General features: G+C 47.6%; 3 protein-coding genes across 3 annotated transcripts; 1 reads left to right on the plus strand and 2 right to left on the minus strand.

Annotated features, from left to right (window-relative positions):
- Positions 1-197: 197 nt before the first annotated feature.
- LOC135805507 (ABC transporter B family member 1-like) lies at positions 198-11029 on the minus strand. Its single transcript, XM_065319547.1, has 18 exons — positions 9895-11029; positions 9376-9496; positions 8593-8717; positions 8051-8100; positions 7754-7814; positions 7049-7184; positions 6556-6744; positions 6260-6294; positions 5195-5270; positions 4819-4892; positions 4380-4473; positions 4052-4113; positions 3554-3680; positions 3059-3192; positions 2631-2684; positions 2049-2165; positions 1549-1671; positions 198-1291 (listed from the first exon to the last, which is right to left on the minus strand). The coding sequence occupies exons 1-18, from the start codon at positions 10495-10497 to the stop codon at positions 1004-1006; spliced, it is 2469 nt and encodes an 822-aa protein (XP_065175619.1). The 5' UTR covers positions 10498-11029; the 3' UTR covers positions 198-1003.
- Positions 11030-12146: 1117 nt separating this feature from the next.
- Positions 12147-13232, plus strand: LOC135805508 (eukaryotic translation initiation factor 3 subunit H-like). Its single transcript, XM_065319548.1, has one exon. The coding sequence runs from the start codon at positions 12196-12198 to the stop codon at positions 13159-13161; it is 966 nt and encodes a 321-aa protein (XP_065175620.1). The 5' UTR covers positions 12147-12195; the 3' UTR covers positions 13162-13232.
- Positions 13233-14033: 801 nt separating this feature from the next.
- LOC135805509 (estradiol 17-beta-dehydrogenase 8-like) lies at positions 14034-21444 on the minus strand. Its single transcript, XM_065319549.1, has 8 exons — positions 21167-21444; positions 19626-19930; positions 18933-19025; positions 18678-18763; positions 17346-17430; positions 16898-16940; positions 15321-15395; positions 14034-14602 (listed from the first exon to the last, which is right to left on the minus strand). Exons 1-8 carry the CDS (start codon positions 21201-21203, stop codon positions 14586-14588), a joined length of 741 nt encoding a protein of 246 aa, XP_065175621.1. The 5' UTR covers positions 21204-21444; the 3' UTR covers positions 14034-14585.
- Positions 21445-21749: the final 305 nt, after the last annotated feature.

Below are 21749 nucleotides of genomic sequence, written 5' to 3' on the forward strand. Positions count from 1 at the left end.
TGCGGCAATATGCACACATCACATTGTTTTGCATGTGCACACCTGCATTGTCGAGTATAGCTGCACCACACTTGCTGTGTTGTCATGTCTTCCCCTTGGCTCTGTCTTCACTTCACGTTCTCTGCTGGACTGTGCATTTCAGTCTGAAAATTAAAATTAAAACTCAGTAGCACACACTCATCCACAAGAACGAAAGATCTTGAAACAGATTTTTATAATCATTATAATCTTTACTATCTTGTAACAGCATCTAAACCAGAAAGCTCTAGACCCACACGGAGAAAACGAAAAAAATATTGAAAGTAAACAACTCGAAAAAAATGCACTCAGACGTGCAGAGTAACACTGACAATTAAACTTGCCAGACAACCTAGGTGTCAAAATCCGTTCAAAACATACAAGTGGTAAGAAAAGGTAGAAAACAGCTGCTAATATAATACTTAATATAATACTAAATATTGTAATATGGCTAACCGGTTACTGTGAAATACTCGAGTCGGTACGAAGGCCAGACCGGCCACTACTGTCGTAACACTATGCATATATGGAGAGCAGGGACAGCAGTGGCAACTCGGTCACACACCACCAGGAGTACTAATCTTATGACTAGAGGATGATGTGAATGTGCGTACTGAATTGCCAGCACATGCATAGACTATAAATATTGTTTTAGAGTCAACGTAGATTATGTAACAGAGCACACACAATAGCATGAATAGACTTTGAGAGGATAAATAGTGCAAAAGTTGGGATTTTCCAATTGGGGCAATTTCATTACTCTTCAGGCCCAGAGGCCAAGGACGGAAGATGGGTACAGGTGAAGGGGCAGGGACGGAGAAGGAGAGAGAGAGAGAGAGAGAGAGAGAGAGAGAGAGAGCTGGTAAGGAGACCGATAACTCACAGAGAGGTGAGCTCGCAGCTAGGCACTGCAGCAGCAGCTGCGCAGGTATTCACTAAAACACGCTGCAAGCATGTACTCACGCATGTCTAGCAATTGTCTCAGCTAAACCTTAGTACTTGTGTACAAGGCTGCACTAGTACTAGTAGTAACCTCTGTCCGACGGCTGATGTCATCTTCGGTGGCGTTGACATCCGCCTCACTACTGCTGTCATCTTCGGCGTTGATTGGCTTTGTTCCAAGAAGGGCATTGCCAGTGCCAGAAATCAACAGGTCTTGATCACCCTTACCTGCCAACTGCCTCAGGACAAGGCGCTTGTAAACACCATTGATGGCGATCAACTCATCGTGCGTACCCTCCTCCACAATACACCCACCCTTCATTACCAGAACCTGAGGGAAATTGCAGTGCACACATGAGCAACAATGTCAAAAACATGCATTCACGACAACGTTACATTTTTCATGGAACCACTTCACATTGCGAGTTCGAGATCTTTTAAATATACTTCACTAGTGAAAGGATATTTCCCATGCACAGACCGTAATATGCCCATTAACTTAGTATGTGCTGTGTGACAGTAAAACGAAACATGTAGACTACCCACGAGAACAGGATGCATGGAAATGAGGGCTGTGCGACGGCTCACCTTGGATGCGTTTCGAACGGTGGACAAGCGGTGGGCAATGACGAGCACGGTGCGGTTCTCCATTGCACGATCAATGGCATCCTGAACCAGAAACTCACTCTCAGCGTCCAGTGCACTGGTAGCCTGGTGGAGAGAGAGTGAGTGAGTGAGACAGAGAGAGAAAGAGAGTAAGTGAGAGAGAGAGAGAGAGAGAGAGAGAGACAGAGAGAGAGGGAGAGAGAGAGTGAGAGAGAGGCAGAGAGAGAGAGCCACACAGCACACAGCACACAGCACACAGGACCAACACAGACAGTACGTGTGTACATACTGGTATCAACAACGGGTTTTTCACTGGCATCACGTCAGCGTGCCACTGTTACACGTACCAACACAAAAGGGCCAAATGAAGGTTTTCTCTTGCGCACTCTCACTGGACTGAGAGTGCAAATCACCTACTTTGTCAAAGCACTCGAAAATAGCCCTGTACGCATGCACTACTGTTTAAATGTGAGCAGACGCACCTCATCAAGAAGAAGAATAGACGGATCCATGAGCAGGGCACGGGCGATGGCAACGCGTTGCTTCTGGCCGCCGGACAAACGAACACCGCGCTCACCGACAAGCGTGTCATATCCGTCCTGCAACAACGCAAGAGCAACAAGCCAACCAACACACACACACACGCACGCACACACACACACGCACGCACAAACACACACACACACACACAACGCAAACAATTTATAGCTAAATGCATCCAGTGCTCCCGTGGTATATCCCAGAACAGCAATCACACATAACAAAAACACCCATTGAACCAACAGCAGCAGCAGCAACAGCAGAAGCAGCAGCAGAAGCAGCAGCAAAAGCAGCAGCAGCAGCAGCAGCAGCAACAACAACAACAATGAGAATAAAGATTTGAAACAACGCCATCGTGAGAATAAAGATTTGAAACAACAACCGCAACAGCAACCGCAACAGCAACCGCAAAAGCAGGAGCAGCAGCAACAACAGCAACAGCAGCAGCAGCAGCAGCAGCAGCAACAACAGCAACACAAAGAACTTAGCCATCTTGGGTACGAACGGATACAGTGAAAACTGACCTCAAATGCCGTGATGAAGTCATGAGCATTGGCTTTGCGAGCTGCTGATTCAATCTAAATCAGAATCACAAGTAATACAAGGAACAAGCAAGAGTTATACCACGTAGAATGCTCAGTGCTGTGTGCGTCTCTTAGTGTAACCAGCAATGAATCAATACCGATACTTCTTATTCGCATTGCCGTGTGTGTCCATTGTACCCAGCATGAACTCTACTTTTCAGTGATGCAAAAAAGAAAAGGAAAAAAGAACAAAATTTGATAGTACATATACTAGAAGACTTCTTGAAACCACTGGATTGCATGCTGTGAAGCCACTGTCACCTCACATGCAGCACTATACTGTACATAAGCATGAATCAGCATGATACAGCACGAATCAGCATGAATCAGAATGCATGCACAGTAGGTATTGTGCTGGCAGGCAGTACCTCTTCACGTGTGGCCGCTCGCCCATAGGCAATGTTCTCCGCAATGGTGTATGCAAAGAGAACTGGCTCTTGACCGACTAGGGCCACGTGCTGCCGGAACCAGGATGGGTCCAGCTGGTCCAGCTTTGTGTCCCCTACAAACATCATTCATGTACCACACACACATACACACAGACACAGACATACAGACACAGACACACACACACATACGTACACGTGCCCGGAGAGTACACGAAAAGGCATGACAACACGCAGATAGCTGTGTGACAGCAGGTGCTGATCAACGTTTATGGGCATTGTTTACATCACTATGGTAACAACAGAACTATATCTGGGACTGCACTAACAAGAAATGAACTTGAAGTAGTGGCACAGTCACATGACTAGTACATGCTGTATAACACTGCTGGTCTGGGTATAGCAGGTGTGGGCAGACCCTGCCAAGCCAAGTCTACGACATCCTACCCCCATCCCATCCCTCTCCCAACAACATACCTAGCAGGATAGTTCCAGAGTTAGGATCATAGAACCGTTCAATTAGGCTGACGACGGTGGACTTTCCACCGCCAGATGGGCCAACCATGGCCACCACAGTGCCAGGCTTTACCGAGAATGAGAGACCCTGTCAAAGAAAAGACACATCATATACACACAATGCACATACACACATAGCATGCACAAACGCACACCAGCAAAGCAGAAGAGCATCTTACAAAAGGCAATTCAACATGAAAATTATAAAGTCTCCAAAACACTCACAACCTTCGATGACATGCTTTCTAGTAACGCTTGTCTTTAAAAGCGGCTTAGCGCGATGCACTAAACAATTTAAGTTGAATGCCCATACCGGTGACACACGCCACACTGGAATGTGACAACGCCGTGACAGGCAGCGCCTCTAGCCGCCTTAGCAAACATCCCTGCTTCTCCTTGCCAGCGCGCGGCGAAGAAGGAACACCTCGCTGCGCAGTGTGCACCAGCATGAGTACTTACCTTCAGCACCTCCGTCTCTGGGCGCGACGGGTACGTGAAGTGAACATCCTCAAAGACAATACCTGACAACGCAGCATCGCAAACGCAAACACAGAGCACGGAGAAATCAGCATCAGCAGCGTGTCAATCACGTACTAATGTAAACCACACAACTCTGCAGCTCTGGCTAAACTATGTGCTGCGCTTCCACATCGACACAGCAAAGGAACGCTTCACACGTGAGACCCTCGGCAATGGTGAGTCCGAAACAGCCACCGGTCTACACAGTGACCAGCATTCATCAAGCCAAGAGTACAATCGCCAACTCTGCCAAAAATGTTCAACTTACGGCCCTGCAGGGTATCCTTGGAGACACCACCCTTGCAGTTCATTTCCGGCTGCCGGTCCATGAGCTCGAAAATGCGGGTAGAGGCGCCAACAGCCTGAAAACAGACAACCATAATACCAGCAGGTAGACCAGCATACTATGAAGATAAAAGCACAAAGACTGCACAGTCACTGAGATAGTGATGTGACAATGTCCCTGTTACATGCTCTGCTTGAATAATGGTGTTGGGAGATGCAGTCTGCAAAGGACACATCGTCCAGCATGTAAACAGCTCTGCCCTGGCCGAGGTGTGCTTTCGCAACACAGAGCTTTGGCTTAGGAAGTACCCAGTGCCCAGTCAAGCACAATCATTCAGACAAACATGGAAACCACTACATACACTAACAAAGCAACCCGCCCCCAACGGCAGAGGACACAAACACAACAATCCGAAACTAACCTGCATAAAGTCGCCGTACAAGCTGGTGATAGTTGCAAACGCGGCGGCAATGGTGATCGTATACAGCATGAATGCTGCAGGTGAAAAAAAGACACAGGACTGATCCTCTTCAGTGCAAATCCAATCACAAAATGAGCTCTTGCTCTCCAAGGACACTGGACCACAGAGACAAAGAGCTGGTACATTGTAAATTGTCTCCGGCTCGATTTTGGTGCGGGAGGGCCTGGGAATCTCTATTTTTTGGTCTCGCCGAACAGTGCAAAATACTGATGTCACAGACGCATACACGCACACGAACACACATGCTTGCACACATGAGCATGCATGCACGCACACGCACACACACACACACAAGGAGAAATCCCGTTGCGCTTACAGAACAGAATTCCCTTGGTGATGTGTCCATCAACCACCAGCTTGGCACCATACCACAGAACCAGGGCAATGGCTCCCTGTACACATACAAAACATGACAACAAGCAAATCATGATCAGGGAAAACAGAAAAGACTTGCACCACTGAAGATGAAGATTCGTTGAGAGAAATAACTTATAGCTTGATACTGAGCAACGCGTTTTGATAGGTGTCAGACAGTTTCTTTTCTTCGCATCCTAAAATTGACGAAAAGAGCAGCAACCTCTTAAGACCATACTTGCGTATTCCCCGCTACCAAGACAAATGAAAGGGAGCATACATCCCCTATACAGGTGTGCGTTAGAAACACAGCCAGCTTAGGAAGGACACTGGATAGAACCGTACTACTGGTTCTACATCACACTACCCAGAACTCCCCAGCATTGGTACATGCTTGCAAAGCCCGGCTACAGGAGTAGCATTCAAAGCAGACGACTACATGTACCTACTGTAAAGGCCCGTAATAAGGCCGTGGGCGGAAACATTAGTGAAGGGCCAGGACGTGGGCGTCAATTCGGACCCGGGCGCTAAAAGTGAGCCCGGGCGTTATTTCGGATAAGTGAAGTAAGATTTAATATTTTCACATCATGCCGTACTGCCGTATGTACATAACAGTTATAAGGTAAGCACAGTGTACCATGGTGTACTGTACACTAAGTTTTACTACGGTACCGTACATACACGTCGAGCTGTGCATGCACTGCACTGTGTGTACTGGGCCCGTGATGTCGCCGGCGGGCGTTTACACGGAGGTGGGCTAGAAAAATGGGACAAGAGTGTTGACATCTGGGCGTGCACATGGGCAGCGGGCGTTATACTGGGTGGGTATTAATACGGGCTTTTACAATCCCTGATGATGGTTATTTTTATGACCGAAACGTTGAATTGAATTGTTTTCTGAAATGAATTTGTGAAAAGCAGTGATTGAGTGTGAGCCAGTGTTGCTCACAAGCCAAACTTTACTTATGAAGCTGCGTGATGCGTCCTACAAGATTTTTTAGCCTGAGTTTTACAGTATTCAGCTCACCTGAGATATGACTGCCACGACTCCAGTGAAAGAAGCTGTCCAGCATACACACAGACAAAAATGACCCAATGAGACAGAAACAGGTACAAGCAGTTCAACCACTCAGCCATTAGAAGAGAAGAAGAGACCTGGACAAGTCTGTATGTACAGTGTGGAATGCAGAAAGTCACAGCGGCTCACAAAGCACAGGAAGGTGACAGTAAAACGATAGAGCGAGCTGTCATCAGTACTAGTATATTCCAGGCAACGGGAGAGATGCGGGTAAGGATTTAGGACTAACTTGGACAAGGACATACCAATGGCTCTTGCTAGTTTCTTGCCATACATATAGCTCTTATCAATATGCTTGGCATAATCGTCTTTGGATCTGTCTTCGTTGGAAAACGATCGCACTGTGCGGATGCTGCTGATTGTTTCTTCAGCGGCCGTTGACGCATTGCCCAGCTCTTCCTGGAAACTCTTGCGTACAGATTTCAAGACAATACCTGCACATGAAGACAATCAAATTCAACACGTTAACAGCTAAATACAATGTGAAGCTGAAGCACCCAATTATATTTACACGACAGGGTTAACCTTTAGAAGCCTCTCGCTCCCTCTCCTCTCTCTGTCTGCCTAAGTCTGCCTCTGTCTGTCTGTCTGTCTGTCTGTCTGTCTGTCTGTCTGTCTCTCTGTCTGTCTGTCTGACTCTCTCTGTCTCTCCACCATCACTCACGACTACGTACTCTTACACACAAACGCTGCAGGACAAACGTACAAGATGTGGTGGACCGGTATCTGCAGGCTTACCATACTGAACAGCACCAATAGCGATAACAGGCACAATCGACAACAGCACCAGTGTCAGCTTCCAACTGAGCGCCATCATGAAGCCCATGGAGGCCATGACGTTAAGGCAGTTGCGTATCAACATGGAGATGTTGACCTGGACAGGAAGCAAGAATGAAAGAAGTCGTCTATGAGTAATTCCGATTTCGGCACTTGTCTTCCGGTCCGACCACTCAGCCACTCACTGAGCCATTGTCCAACGCGCACATAAACACCAGGCTGGGCAAGGAGTGATTGAGTGATCACAGCAAAGGGAAATCCCCCAGCTAGTACCATCCGAGGGTACAGCAGGTGCATTGTTTACTTGCTACAGATTGAAAAACCTATTAAAACAATGCAGCACTCAAAGCAATTATACACTTTGGTAGGGCTTGATTCCCTCATGCCTCCCCCAACCAGCTTACGAACTAGGATCATCTCCTGATGCTGTGTATGAGGAAAACTAAAGTGCGAAGTCACACACACACATGCACAACACAACACACCGTCACCGGTACTGTCCAAGGTGCAAATGCAGCAACCAGACATGAAAAATCAGGGATTGTGTTTCTCACTAGCAACAGTGCTGCAAAAGGAACACTCAGAAGCAGCTACTCATACGATCTCCCTAAACGTACATTACGCCTTACATTGCTCAGCAACTCCAGGAAAGAAGGCAACACTTACTGTAAGGGCGTTCTGCAACACTTGCGTGTCGGATGACAAACGATTAGTAAGATCTCCAGTTCTGCATACCAACATACACAGATACAGTCCACACAACTGATCATGACACCACACAGATACAGTCCACACAACTGATCATGAAACCGCACAGATAAAGTCCACACAACTGATCATGATTCCACCTCATACCATGGCATTATCAAGCACAACCTTAACCCTACGATTCGGAGTGAGCGCTTCCTCTTTGTCAAACTGTCGGTTAAAAAACTGAACATGCCTGAGCAAACGCACACTTACCGGTTCAGATCAAAGTAAGCCACTTCCTGGTCAATGATTGCCTTGTACAGCTATGCAGCACAGCCATGAATACAACAGCAAGCATCACACAAACAAAACCCAGGTTCATCACATGATAATGTACATGACATGATGTCCGATGTGTACAATCATGCTATCATTAAACAGTTGAAAAGGATCGATAGGGCAGCCAGATCACATCCACGAGCCAAAATCATACTGACGAAAGAGAGAGAGAGAGAGAGAGAGAGAGAGAGAGACGGAGAGAGAGAGAGAGAGAGACGGAAAGAGAGAGAGAGAGAGAGAGAGAGAGAGAGAGAGAGAGAGACGGAGAGAGAGAGAGAGAGAGAGACGGAAAGAGAGAGAGAGAGAGAGAGAGAGAGAGAGAGAGAGAGAGAGAGAGAGAGAGAGAGAGAGAGAGAGAGAGAGAGAGAGAGAGAGAGAGACACACACACACACACACACACACACACACACACAGAAGCAGACAGACAGATAGACAGAAAGAAAGAGAAGCAGACACAACATGGTGCCGCACTTACATCGACGCGAATTCGAGCCACCAACCTCTGGCCAGCCAAAGTAAACAAGTAGCTACGGAACATTGCAGCAACTGCACCCACCATGAAGACTACGGTCAAACTCAAGATCTTCTTGTTCACATGTGCTGCAAAACAGTGGAAATACTTGTGTAAGCATAATATGTTCTCCTGGTATACTGCAGCGCGGGCAGGCGGTTAGACAGGCAAATGTGAGGCGTACATACATGGACCTGTCTATGGTCCATGGAGCAATATTCTAGTGTAACAGACTCAGTGGAAAGTGCAATCACACTACTGTAGCGTGCACACCAGTTGCAGCACGCCTGATGTCGATGGAGGAACGTAACAAGAAAGAGCTTGTCGGTTCAAAGACAATAGTCACAATTCACTTCGAAGTATTTCGAAGTACTTGCAAGACTCTTTCATGTCATTGTTGTGATCACTCTCTACTGTCATCCTCCACTGATGTACGCCATCTCATTGCATGGCCAATGAAGCATGTTAGTCTGTGGCCATCATAGAGACACACCACAGAGTGCTGTATGAACTCATCAGCAAAAGGTTATTTTAGGACACCACCGAATCTTCTCAAAAACTAGCAAGGCAACAGCACCTAGGAAAGCTACTATATGTGTGTGTGTGTGTGTGTATGTGTGTGTGTGTGTGTGTGTGCTGTGTGTGTGTGCTGTGTGTGTGTGTGTGTGCTGTGTGCGTGTGTGCTGTGTGCGTGTTTGTGTGTGTGTGTTTGTGTGTGCGCGTGCGTGTGTGTGCAGCGTATTATACCTTGCGCATGATTGGTAGCACTAGTAGCATCAACGACCTCGCCGAAGAAACGCGGTGCCAGTGTTGTGCTGGCCGTGGAGAGTAGAAGAAAGAAACAGCCTGGAAGGAGTAGTTCGAGTTCCTGCAGTCACCCAGCAAACACAAGGTATGCAGTTGTAGCAAGTTGAGACCATGAAACAGAGGCACAGAGATAGTGGTAGGTAGTGGTAGATGTGAAGCGGATGAAGCAGCAATCAGCCCTAACATTTTCAGTTATAATGTGCAAGCTAGTGATTTGCAGCTCAACTACCAGCCGAGTCTATTCACATTGCTTAGTGCAGACTGAAGCTTGTACCTCTTGTTTAAGTTAGGACTGCACACCATACGCACACACACACACACACACACACACACACACACACACACACACACACACACACACACACACACACACACACACACACACACACACACACACACACAGAACACTGCATACTATGTCCAGGACATCTCAGGACAACCCATGATCTGAGGACTTACCCGGCGCATAAGTGATCCCATTCGCTTCCAATCGACTTTCTTCTTCTTACTGTCCTTACCATCGCTACCTTCAGCATCATTGCCTTCACGAGACTCATCTTCGCTGGCTTCCAGGATCACTCGATTGCGCAATCTGTGCATTGCTCGCCAGCCGTAGGCAAAGACTGCAATTTCCAGAAAGCAGAGACCAGCAGTGACACTGAGTCCGATCAGATAGAACAAGTCCATTTTGTCGTGCTCTGGAACGTGCCGATCCACCTGGTTCAGTATCACCATCACTAGCTTGACGACGAAGAACAGCGCGCACGCTCCCAGCACGAGCCCCGTCACGCGGCGGCGAACGGTTATGTTGTCTTGGTGTTCCTTGTTGTGCATATCACGTCCGGATAGCTTCACGAGCTTCTCAATGCTGATGGCACATGCGCAGCATACCGCCATCCGCACCAGGGCCAACACAACTGCATCCAAGATCCCAGTGCGGAACTTAAAATGTGTGATGTGGTCAACGAAATAATCGGAGTCTAGCTTGTCTGCTGTAATCCACGTGCATACTACAGCTAGGCAGTCCACTGCCAGCAGGAAACAGAACGAAACAACATACATTCTAGCAGGCAGCTGACGATCCAAAATAGTGGTATTCTGCAGCTAACAACTACTTCTTGACAAGTACATTAAAGTGCCAGGCCGGAGAAGAAGTGATCATGCGAAGTATACGGCCGGTACAGTTGGGACGCACGCCCAGACTAAAACCTGATGATCACTTGCACTCGGTTTTACCTGAGTAATCTGATTTCGCAATCAATAATTACTGTACTTGCATTGACCAATCTCTGACAGAAGAGGGGATGAGCATGAGGTTGACAAACTGCTTCCAGTAGTTAACAAAAGTGACTAATGTACGTCCACGTCTCTGGTCAGATAACAATAATTAGATGGAGTTGGAAATGACGCGTTCTTGCAGGAGGCTGTTCAGACGACACTGACGTGAACGTGAACTGATCCTGGAGCACACTCTGTCTCCGGAGCTCCAATGGTCTCAGCTCGGGAACATAGTCATTTCAGACTCAAGTCTCTCTCCAAAACACGTTCACATGGGTCATGGCATGGCATAGCTGATGAAAGCTCGACCAGGTACGCACGTGCACTCATTGCGCCAATAATGCAATCCATGCAGGCTGAACTGTACTAGTCATAGTAGTCTGTACTGTACTGTGCCGACCGTGTACGACTACGAGTATACAGCTAGCTGTAGAGGAGACGGCTCGATACCGGGACGTTTTGACAGCCAAATTTGTATAGACCCAAACCGATCATCAGCGTTGATTTTTCACTCGAAATATGTTTGTGGAAGGAAACTGGCATGTTGAAGTTTGCTCTGGGGCCAGAGTCAATCGAACTGAGCCACTCCTTTGTGTTGACCCATTGCCTCCAAGTTGCCCAATTTTTCGCTTCAAAAAAGTTCAAATCAGAGGTGGCTCCAAACCGGACACGTTTTAGAGTGCCCGTCAAATTCACTCTGAGTCTGAAATTAGGTAATTGCTATCGCTCCACGACGGCCAGTACAGAGTAACAATAAGCCGTGTGTGTGCTTCCATTAGTTTTGATTGGTATGCGGTGCTTTATTGGCGAGAGGCGAGCCGCTGTTTACCTGCGACAAGAAGTTGATTTTTCGAAAGTCGTAAAACTCAAGTCGCAGTGCGAAGCAACACGTCAAAAACTCACCTGCTTGATATGGCGCTTCTGGTCATCGCAGAGCCATGAAATTTTGGCTCGGAGTATAACACATCGTAGTCTCACTGTGACATATGTTTTCTAATCAAAAATACAAGAGAGAAAGTGAATATTGAGTCCGTTCCGGTTTGCAACCGGTGTCCTATTTGTCTAATTTGAAACCGTCCCCTCTACCTGGTGTACGCGATCGATCTGATCTTTTGCTTTTTGACTGAACCGGTCCATGGCATGTGAACCGCAACCAACCACTCACACTTTTTTTTGGACTGCACCATGGAGTCGTAAAATACCGGTATTTTACGACTCCATGGACTGCACAATGACGCGACGCCGCATTGACACGTGACGTAACGTGACTTGGGATTAATGGGAATGAGCTCATCATGCACGCACTCCACGCGTGCACGATTGAGTACCATCATACTACCATGGCAACTTTCGACAAAATGGCGACGGCTGGTTTTTTGCCATTTTTCGCATAATGTGCTTGTAGGTTGGTAAAAAAGCAAGAGAGGCAAAACTTTCTTTGTGTTGTTCTGCTTTCGGCAGAGTATTTTTTAAAGTTTAGCCATGGCGTCGGCCACTACTTCTGTTCGAGTGGACGGCCTGGTGTTGCTTAGAATCCTTAGACACTGCCATGGATACTCCAACGAAGCTCCCATGGACATTTGCAGCGGTGTTTTGCAAGGCATGATCAATGGATCAGTTTTGGAAGTTACTGATTGTTTCGCCGCACCGATGGAATCAGAGGAAGACGAATCAGATGAGACGATGGAGTACTCCGAGCAGATGCTTCGGCTCGTCCGCGAAGTCAACTCAGATCACGTTCAGGTCGGCTGGTATATCTCCTCACTGGAACGCTCGCCGTTCAGCCGTATGATCATGGAAAGTCAGTATCAGTATCAGCGCAGTCTCTCGCACGAGCACTCTATCCTGCTGTTGTACAACCCAATGGAGACATTGCAGGGCCGTTTGAGCTTGGAGGCTTACCGTCTTAGCAGTAAGGCTATGGAGGTGATGAATGAGGGTACCTTCACTGAGAAGAGCCTTCACGACCACAAGCTGTCTTGGTCATCAATGTTCGAACAGGTACCACTGGAGCTACATCGTTCCACTCTTGCCAACTCCCTTCTCTTGGAGCTGTCGTCATCTGGCGCAGTTGAGCCTCCACATGAGTTCCTCACAGTTGGTGGCGGCTCGCAACTGGAAACTTGCATGCGTCTAATGATGGACACAGTCGATGACGCTTCACAGGATATCAACCGCTACAGCCAATTCCTCAAGCAGCAGCAGCGCCAGCAGCAACAGATCTCAGCGTACAAGATGCGCCGGCAACAGGAGAACGCCGCACGCCAACAGCGTGGCGAGGCACCTCTGCCAGATGAAGACCTTGACAAGATCTTCAAGCCCATGCAAGCACCGCAGCGTCTCGATGGTCTGATTATCAGTCAACAGCTTAGCTCGTATGGAAAGCAGCTGAAGGATGTTGCCAGCTCAAATCTCTCCAAACTGCTTGTACTGAAGTCCATGCAGTAGACACTTTCTCATGCTCTCTTGCTTTTTAAACATCTCATCCATGAGCAACAGGCGTGCTGGCAGATACCATAGACGGACAGACATACTGTGTGCAGGTGTACACCAGTGTCGAGATGGGGGTGGATGGGGAGCGAAATGTGTGCATGTACTGCTCATTGAAATCCAGTCCAGTCACTCAAGTTTGCGCCTTGCACCATGTCGCAGCCCAGTGTTCGCAGATCTAGAGCTGCGCAACGCCTGGCGCGTACCTGAGTAACGCGACTGGATTGCATTGAGCAGCATTGTACATGATTGTCTGTCGTGTGTGTTGGCATTGTTTGTGCCCATCATGTGTGTGTCACAGTGTGTGTGTGTGTGTGTGTGTGTGTGTGTGTGCTGGCTTAGCTTCTGTTCCCTTGTGGCGACCGTATCGCAACATGAAATCCGATATCCAGGAGCAAGTGAAAGCCTGGCTCAGCCCAGTTGTATAGGTATCTTTAGAATTGGGCCGGTATGAATGCTCTGATCTTTGCCGTGCAGGTTCTTATTGGCTATGTTTAATTTCGAGTTTGGGTCCACCCAGCCTTCCATTTTACCCCGCCATCTGGCACCATCAATGTACCGGCATTCTGCACATCTGCAAGTTCGATATGTGTTCTGTTTGAAGAGCTTGCCGATCCGATGATGGAATAGGTGGTGCCCAGGGAGCCCTACACATAAATTATTATGCTACCTGGTGTGGTCCTTTAAAGGCATCTTCAAGAAAATTGAACAAGTTGGCACATACTGGGGTTGCCGGGATTTCCACTCGGAAGTTTTTCCAGGAGTTGTGAAGCAATCATCGCCCTAGCTTACGCATACTGTGCATGTCCTCTCCTGGGTTCAACTGTTGGTATTATGATATCTTGGGTCACACCGACACAGACCCAGACTGATCTCATTCTGCCTGGAGCAGACAGTGTGTCTGTTACATTAGAATTATTGCGGAGACAGCCAACTAAGATCAAGGACAGTTGAGAAGAACTAAGCCTACGAGTGTACTGTAGCAACACAGGTTCTGGCACTATTTTGAAGTACATGAAAGAAGAGAAGAGGAAAAACAAAGGGTTCTCTTGTCAACATTGTTATAAATCATTGATAATTTATTGCGGAGATAAATGGGCAGATTTCTCAAGGGAACCAAGAAAGAAAGATAACGGTGAAAACAATGCTAGGGGTTACAAATTTCAAATACGGTTACTGTAAAAGATCTAGACAAGCCCAACCAGTGAGCTGTTTTATGAACAAGCAAGTCAAAGAGTATTTTGTTGTTGTAAGAAGGGATTATCATGCACATCCTGTGGTTATCGAGCAGGATGCCAGGCACATAGCAAAGCTGTGCGCACCAAGTGATGTCAGTGTAGCTTGCAATTATATGCTTCTCCTCAAGTGCAGCTCCCGCATTTTCACATGTACAGCCCACCTAGCAGGAAAAGATGACAAACGGACAGGAGCCCATAGTCAGCTATCACATACACACATACACACACTACAGCCCCGGCATCCCGATCACCATGAGTCGGACAATTGGTGCTCGGGGTAGCAAATGTGGAAATACAACAACCTAGTACCTGTGAATGAAGTGCATGTACTCGTAGACCCCATCTCATTCAAATATGGCACAGTTGGTAAACGGTTCGTCGTACCCATCTTCTGCAGGTCCCCGCAAGTCAAATTCAAATGAGTGATTCGAAGTACAAAGTGCGCCCGCTGGATAATTCGAACTCTGTTAACTTTCCGCTTGTTGCGGGGAGTTTTCTATGACATGCCGTCTGTGCATGAAAATTTTGTCAGGTGCGGACAGGATTCCACTTCATGCAGGGTCTGGTAAACACAGGGTTTACAGTGCATGTACACACATTGGCAACATAACATGTACACACACACACACCATTGGACGCCCATCGCCGGAGGCGATGATAGCGATGCTACAGCAGAAGCCATAGCAGCTTGTGCTGGGATTGCACCATTCAACAGCTTGCAAAGCTGAAGAATTGGCCGCCACTATTCAGCCTGGTCTACACCACACAGCTATGAAGTGGCTTTTTCTGGCCAGTGAATCCCTACTTTTTACACTCACACACACACACACACACACATCTGCGCGCACACGTGCACAGACATCTGGATCTGAAACATACCAGTCACTTCAATGCAGGTTCCTGTAATGTAGGAGCTTCTTTCAGACGCCAGGAACGCTATGCAGTGAGCCACTTCTACTCATCCCCGACAGTGGACAAGTTGGTAGGGCAAAACAGGCACACAGAGAAGAGAGTACACACAGCAAAACACACGCACATTAGTTGCTTAGCTCTTAAAGCTACGGCTAGTTTAAATCAGAGCCGGGCATAGCATGTAACTTCTTCGGTTCTCAGGAAACCAGGCCCTGCATTGCAAGTAAATAATTAACTACAACAGGATCTGTATACTATAACCAGTCCTAGATTAGATGTAGCCTACCAAAGTAGAAGGGAGCTTATCCATCTACACCTAAAGTCAACACCAATATTTACGTATGGAGACGGTTTATGACTCGGTACTGCAATACTGGCCAGTAAACCCCGACGCCTGGCACACGTTTAGCACCCCGAGTGAAGCAGTCCTTGATACAGTGAAGCTGTGCAAGCTTACCGGTAGTTCAAACTTCCACCATGCCACTGGTACCAGGATTGTAGCCAGTCTGACACAAAGAGGGGGGGGGGGGGGGGGGGGGGCTGGTCAGCTTCTAGATACCGTACGCGTTCGAATACAAGCCCCCCTTCGAATAAAGCCCCCTCCCAAATAGAGCCCGTGTGTCAGAGGGAATCGAAATAATAAAGCCCTGTCTCGTATAAAAGCCCGGGGCACGCAAAGTCTGTACTATGCAGTACATGAACCGTGTACAGTATGCACGTGCAATAGGGTGTACTTACTGCACACACACTACAGGCATGCAAGGGTACCTACCGCACAACAAATCGAGTGCAGTCACTGCATGACTGTACTAATCAGCAGGAATAGGGTGAAGCAATTGATGTTTCTATTTTAAAAAAATAAAGCCCCCTCTCGAATAAAGCCCTCTCTCAAATATACCCCCCCCCCCCCCCTCAATGTGTCTTCTGGAAAATAGAGCCCCAGGGGCTTCTATTCGCGCCTATACGGTAGTTGCTAGATGTGCACGTTTCAAACATGAAGATGGAGTATTGCATGCCGGTACAAATGCGGATCTATTTTCATTATTTGCTCAACTACTGCACTGAACCAATGCATTGGGTTACCCTTCAGCCGCTACATGCATGCATTCCATCGTGTAGACTTGTAGAGGGAAATTAGGCGGCTGTGCTACAGTTGTGGTCGGCGAAGTCCACCCAAAGTGCATATTTGGCGCCCTCAACTTGCACGACCCTTGACGAAGTAGCACGAATGCGGCTGGACGTACACATGAAGTACAGTGATGTAAACGGAACTGGTTCAAGCCGCCAGTTTTGCACTTTGGGTCGGATTCCAATGACCATAACTGTAGGTCCAACCAGGCATTGTACCACCACAATCGATTTTGAAAGGGGGCGGTGAAATTGAAATTGATTTAAATTACAACACTGTGGGCAGTTCTCGAGTGAATGGCCAGATTTGCTGGTCTGCAGCAGCAGCAGCATTTCCCTTGCCGCTACGGGACACTGCATATACCGGTAAATTACTTGAAGTACTAGTAAGTTATTAAGCTGGATGGTGGACATACCCTCAGCCAATCCCATGCGCTTCATTGGAATTTGCGGTACGATCTGTGAGAAGCGCAAGAGTAAGTAACACAAATACAACTCGCCCAAAAACAGGCACAGTCAGAAAAAGAAACCAAGGAAAGCCTACATTGGACTTGCAATGTTCTGCCTTCACTACACTGCTTTGCGTGGTCCATTCTGCTGGATCGCAAGACTAGGCTGTAAAGTGATCATTGAAGCCAAAACACGCAGCCGGCTAGCAGTCAATGTCCAGCGGTATAGGTGGACTGGTTCATGGCGTTACGGGGAATCAGATAATCCTGCTAATTCTGTCATCAAAACCCGGTATTGTACACTAGTGTGGGTTGTTAATCGGCGTGTAGAGCGGTGGTGTGGACGGGAGCTGGCTGCTTTGAAGGCCACCTAGTACCTGGGCCACAGTGCTGATGTCACTGCAGCTTTCCCTACCTTGGCAAGGACTTGGTCAGGTACACCCTTCGTCATCGGCGTTTCAATGAATCCCGGCATGACTGCGTTGCACCGAATACCATGCCTTTGGAGCAAACAGTGAAAGAAGATAATACTTCATTGAACACGAACGCATACATGTTTGCAGACGACATTTGCAGTAATACCATATTTTACCTGTTATAGTCGAACCTCCTGTACTTAGGGCCTCAATTTTCTGGGGTAAACCCGGTTGTAAGTCGACTGCCCCTTATTTACTTCGGTTGTTAGGTCATAGGGTTGGTTCACATATCGCCGGTACGTGCCGGGAGTCACCGGGAGTGGGCCTCTTGCAACCTCTCCCGGCGCATTGCGATTATGTGAACCAGTGCAGTCGTAACAAAATCATACGGTAAAATGTCGCAAGGGACCGCCGGCAAAGTTGGACAGTGCCCAACTCTTGCGATCTGCCCCGGCGCCGATCCCATAGAATTTTGACCAAAAGTGGTTTGTGAACTGTTCGCACCGGTGATCGCCGGTGCCGGGAGCTAGACTTTGTGAAAATTTCAAACCAAGACTCATCCTAAATTTTCCTAAATTGAAGCTAAAGATGAGGTCCGTTCGCCATTCTTGTAGTCGTTTCAAGGTGGCAAATTAAGTCAGCATACCAACCTGTCCTTCTCGGATGATCTTCTTGACTGTTGTGCAACTTGACAAATACAATTGAAATAATAAATGAAAAATACGAAGGATACATAGACAAGTTCGTGTGACTTCATCAATGTTTGCACGCATAATTTCGACACCACCGCTTACTAGACTGCAATAAAAGGTGTAGAAGTAGTATCATGATCTCCAGTAAAAGGTAGCACCGAGTGGCCATAACCGAAAGACCTTGAAATACTGAAAAAACAAAGAATTCAAGCTTCAATTGGCAAACGTATCGTAGCATTTGGGCGCATTCTGTACTACTTTGTAGTAGATTCGGTACTCGAACCGTATGCGCAACGGATCGGGAGCTGGCTCACCGCCGATGTCTTGTTGCGGCCTCGATTTGGCTTATGTGAACCAACCCATAAAGAGACAACTTATAATAGTTGAAATACGGTATCTCCTATGCTTGGTAATCAGCAAAAAGTGATCAATCACATGGAAATGAGAGACTCGAAGAGAGGTTCACAAAGGTTGTCAGCTTATAAGCTACATGTACACCAGTATGGGGTTTCCACACTTTGGAATCACGTTGCCCAGCTTCTTCATTACGCTATCAAACAAAAGGAATTTTAGAACAATGAACATGCCTTCGGCCATTTATCTGGCCATCTTTAATAACAGCACCACAGTTATGCTCACCTCGCAAGTTCTTTTGCTGCAGTCTTTGTCACGCCAACAACACCAGCCTTACTTGCGGCATAGTTTGATTGTCCCAAATTGCCCACCTGCAAGCAAACACACATACAAAATCTCTGCCAAAAGAATCCAATCCTCGAGGGCGTGCACACTAGAGCTGAAAGCAAGTGTTCAGACAGGCATTCGCATGTTGTTGAGCGCATATTCCGCACAGCTGCCACATGGCATGAACAGACGGTACCATACCATTGAACTAACCTTGCCAGATATGCTGGATAAGTTAACGATGCTGCCACCTGCACCGCCTTTCTGCATGACATCCGCAAACGCCTGCGACATTAGGAAGGTTCCCTAGTAGACAAAGAAAAACCATACAATCCAAGTTTCTTGGCTAGGTAAGCCCACACACACACGCGCGCGCACACACACACACACACACACACACACACACCTCAGACCTGCCCATTGCAGAAGCGATGATAGCGAACAGCTATGTTAGACATAGTAACTTGTGCTGGGATTACACCATTCAACAGCTTGCAAGGCTGATGAATTGACCGCCACTAATTTTAGCCTGGTCTACACCACAGAGCCGATTGAAGCGGCTTTTTCTGGCCAGTGAATCCCTATTTTTCATTTTTACATTCTTTCTTCATTTTTCGACACACACACACCACACCACATACTCCGGCATGCACTGGCTTCACTCTCTCTCTCTCTCTCTCTCTCCCTCCCTCCCTCCCTCCCTCCCTCCCTCCCTCCCTCCCTCCCTCCTCTCTCTCTCTCTCTCTCTCTCTCTCTCTCTCTCTCTCTCTCTCTCTCTCTCTCTCTCTCTCTCTCTCACACACACACACACACACACACACACACACACACCAAATTATCAAGAACCATATTCACGCACACCCCTATACAAAAAAATACACAAAATACATTCCAACAACAACAGACCTTCAAGTTGACGTTGATCACTTCATCAAACTCCGCCTCAGTCATCTTCAGCAGCCAGTTATCACGTGTAATGCCGGCGGCGTTAATTAGAGCTGATACACTGGAGTCTGGACGCCATTGTGAAATCTCTTCCACCAACTTCTTTACTTCACCAGCCTTGCTGACGTCACACTCCACTGCCAGGCAGCGGTCTTTGGGCATGTTCATCTCGAGCAGAGAGCCACCGATCCGATCCACGGCAGCAATGTGCATGCCCTCATCCAGCAGGATATTCAGCGTGGCTTTCCCAATACCACTGGCTGCACCTGGAGAAATCATTCACATCAAACAAAAACTCTGCTTGAGTCATTGTGCACGCCATGACTGCTTTGCAAGATTCATATGTGCACAGGTCGTCTACCAATAATGGTAACAGACCAGGGACTAACCAGGGACCAGGGAAAAGCTACGCACAGAGCAGTGTATGCCTGGCAGCCATTGTTGCTACCTATGTATATATAATATACAGCTATACAGTGCACTTTGCATACAATCGCACACAGCCAGGATCGGAGGATTGCTACCTTTCACCCAGCAGAGCGGTGCAGCGCCCAGCACTATATTTTCCGTGTGCAGAAAGTATGGTTTCATACTTTATAGGTTTGGCGACACGGCACGAAAAGTCTCAGAGGCCTGCTCTAGCCTACGCTGCTGTCACGCTAAGTGGACGTTTGAATGGCGTGCAGACAGTCAAGGCATTTTTTGACATCAGGCATATCATCGTGCTGTACCTCTTACTAACCCCCAAACCTGTCTGCCACCCACAAGCTTCATGAGCAGGACATGACGAGAGAATTCGCGAAGCCGAGCGTGCCACTTTCTCGCCTTTATTTTTCGTGTTTGGTCGGCACTAAGAGCGTTAAAGCGATGCAGTGCACCATGCATCTCATCTGCATGCTGTCTGCGACGTCTGGGGATGCTACTAGCCGCATCATGGGACAGCTCCGCCGCCAAACTGGATGCTGTCCTGCACACGGCGGTGCTTCAGTGATGGTCCGTGGCAACAGATGATCCGTCCCGCAGACTTGGTAGTGGTGACTGCTCGTGCGAAGTACCAGTGATCCACTACAATGCCATATCGTGATTAGTATGTGTACATGACTCTAATCTACTGTTGTCGACATTGAACTACATTGGAAAGTCAAGCGGCCACGGGACGCTGGCCGTGAGCACTGCTGGATGCATGCTGGTCCATTTTTACAGCGTTACAGTGAGTGTACGCGCTAAGCAAGTAAGGGTGCCGCCAACCCCAAGGACTCAATAGACGTGTGTATCTCACAGTAAATACCTTGTGCTTCGCAGTCCTGTTTTATAGTCCTGCTTCATGGCCCTGCTCACACAGTCCTGCTTTCCCAGCTCTGCTTTACCCCCCTGTTTCATTGCCTTGCTTCACGGCCTGTATTCACAGCCTGTATTCACAGCCCTGCTTCATAATTATTTCGCCCTGTGTACTCCAGCTTACTCCAACTTACTCCAGCTTACTCCAGCTTACTCCAGCTTACCAGTAATAACTGCAACTCGACTTGCAATCCCAGCCATGATGATTGTTTTCTCAGTAGAGCTAGATATATTCGAACATCCAATTTCAGCCAGCCAGAATAATGTTCAGTGCAAACAATAAGAATGTCTACAGCTACAGAGCGCTTTATCAACAACGGAGGGCCAGGATAGGATATCGCACAATTCCCAATCGCTTTCCATCACCCTCCAGCAGCTCCTTTTGTGTTTGGTTTAAATACAACAAAAATAGTTGACATGCATGCACATCATCGCCACATGCAAAATTTTAATGCAGTCGCAAAAAGCAAATTTCGCTCGAAAACTTCTCGGTAGATCTACGAGGGAAACTCCCTGTTCTGACTTGAGTGATACGTCAGTGCAGTGCCACTGGCATGGCGCAGTGCGGTGCAGCGAAGAAGAAAAAAAGAAAAAGAGAAGTCTACAGCACGAGGTATTCCCAGGCGGTCACCATGGTCACCCATCCAAGTACTAACCTCGCCCGACGTTCAGGGCTAGTACTTGTACGCGAATGACTGTTGGGACATTCTTCCAAAACATGACGTCACAGAATTCGTAAAAAAAAGA

The sequence above is a fragment of the Sycon ciliatum genome, chromosome 1 (genome assembly GCF_964019385.1).
Source record: "Sycon ciliatum chromosome 1, ocSycCili1.1, whole genome shotgun sequence".
Taxonomy (NCBI): domain Eukaryota; kingdom Metazoa; phylum Porifera; class Calcarea; order Leucosolenida; family Sycettidae; genus Sycon; species Sycon ciliatum.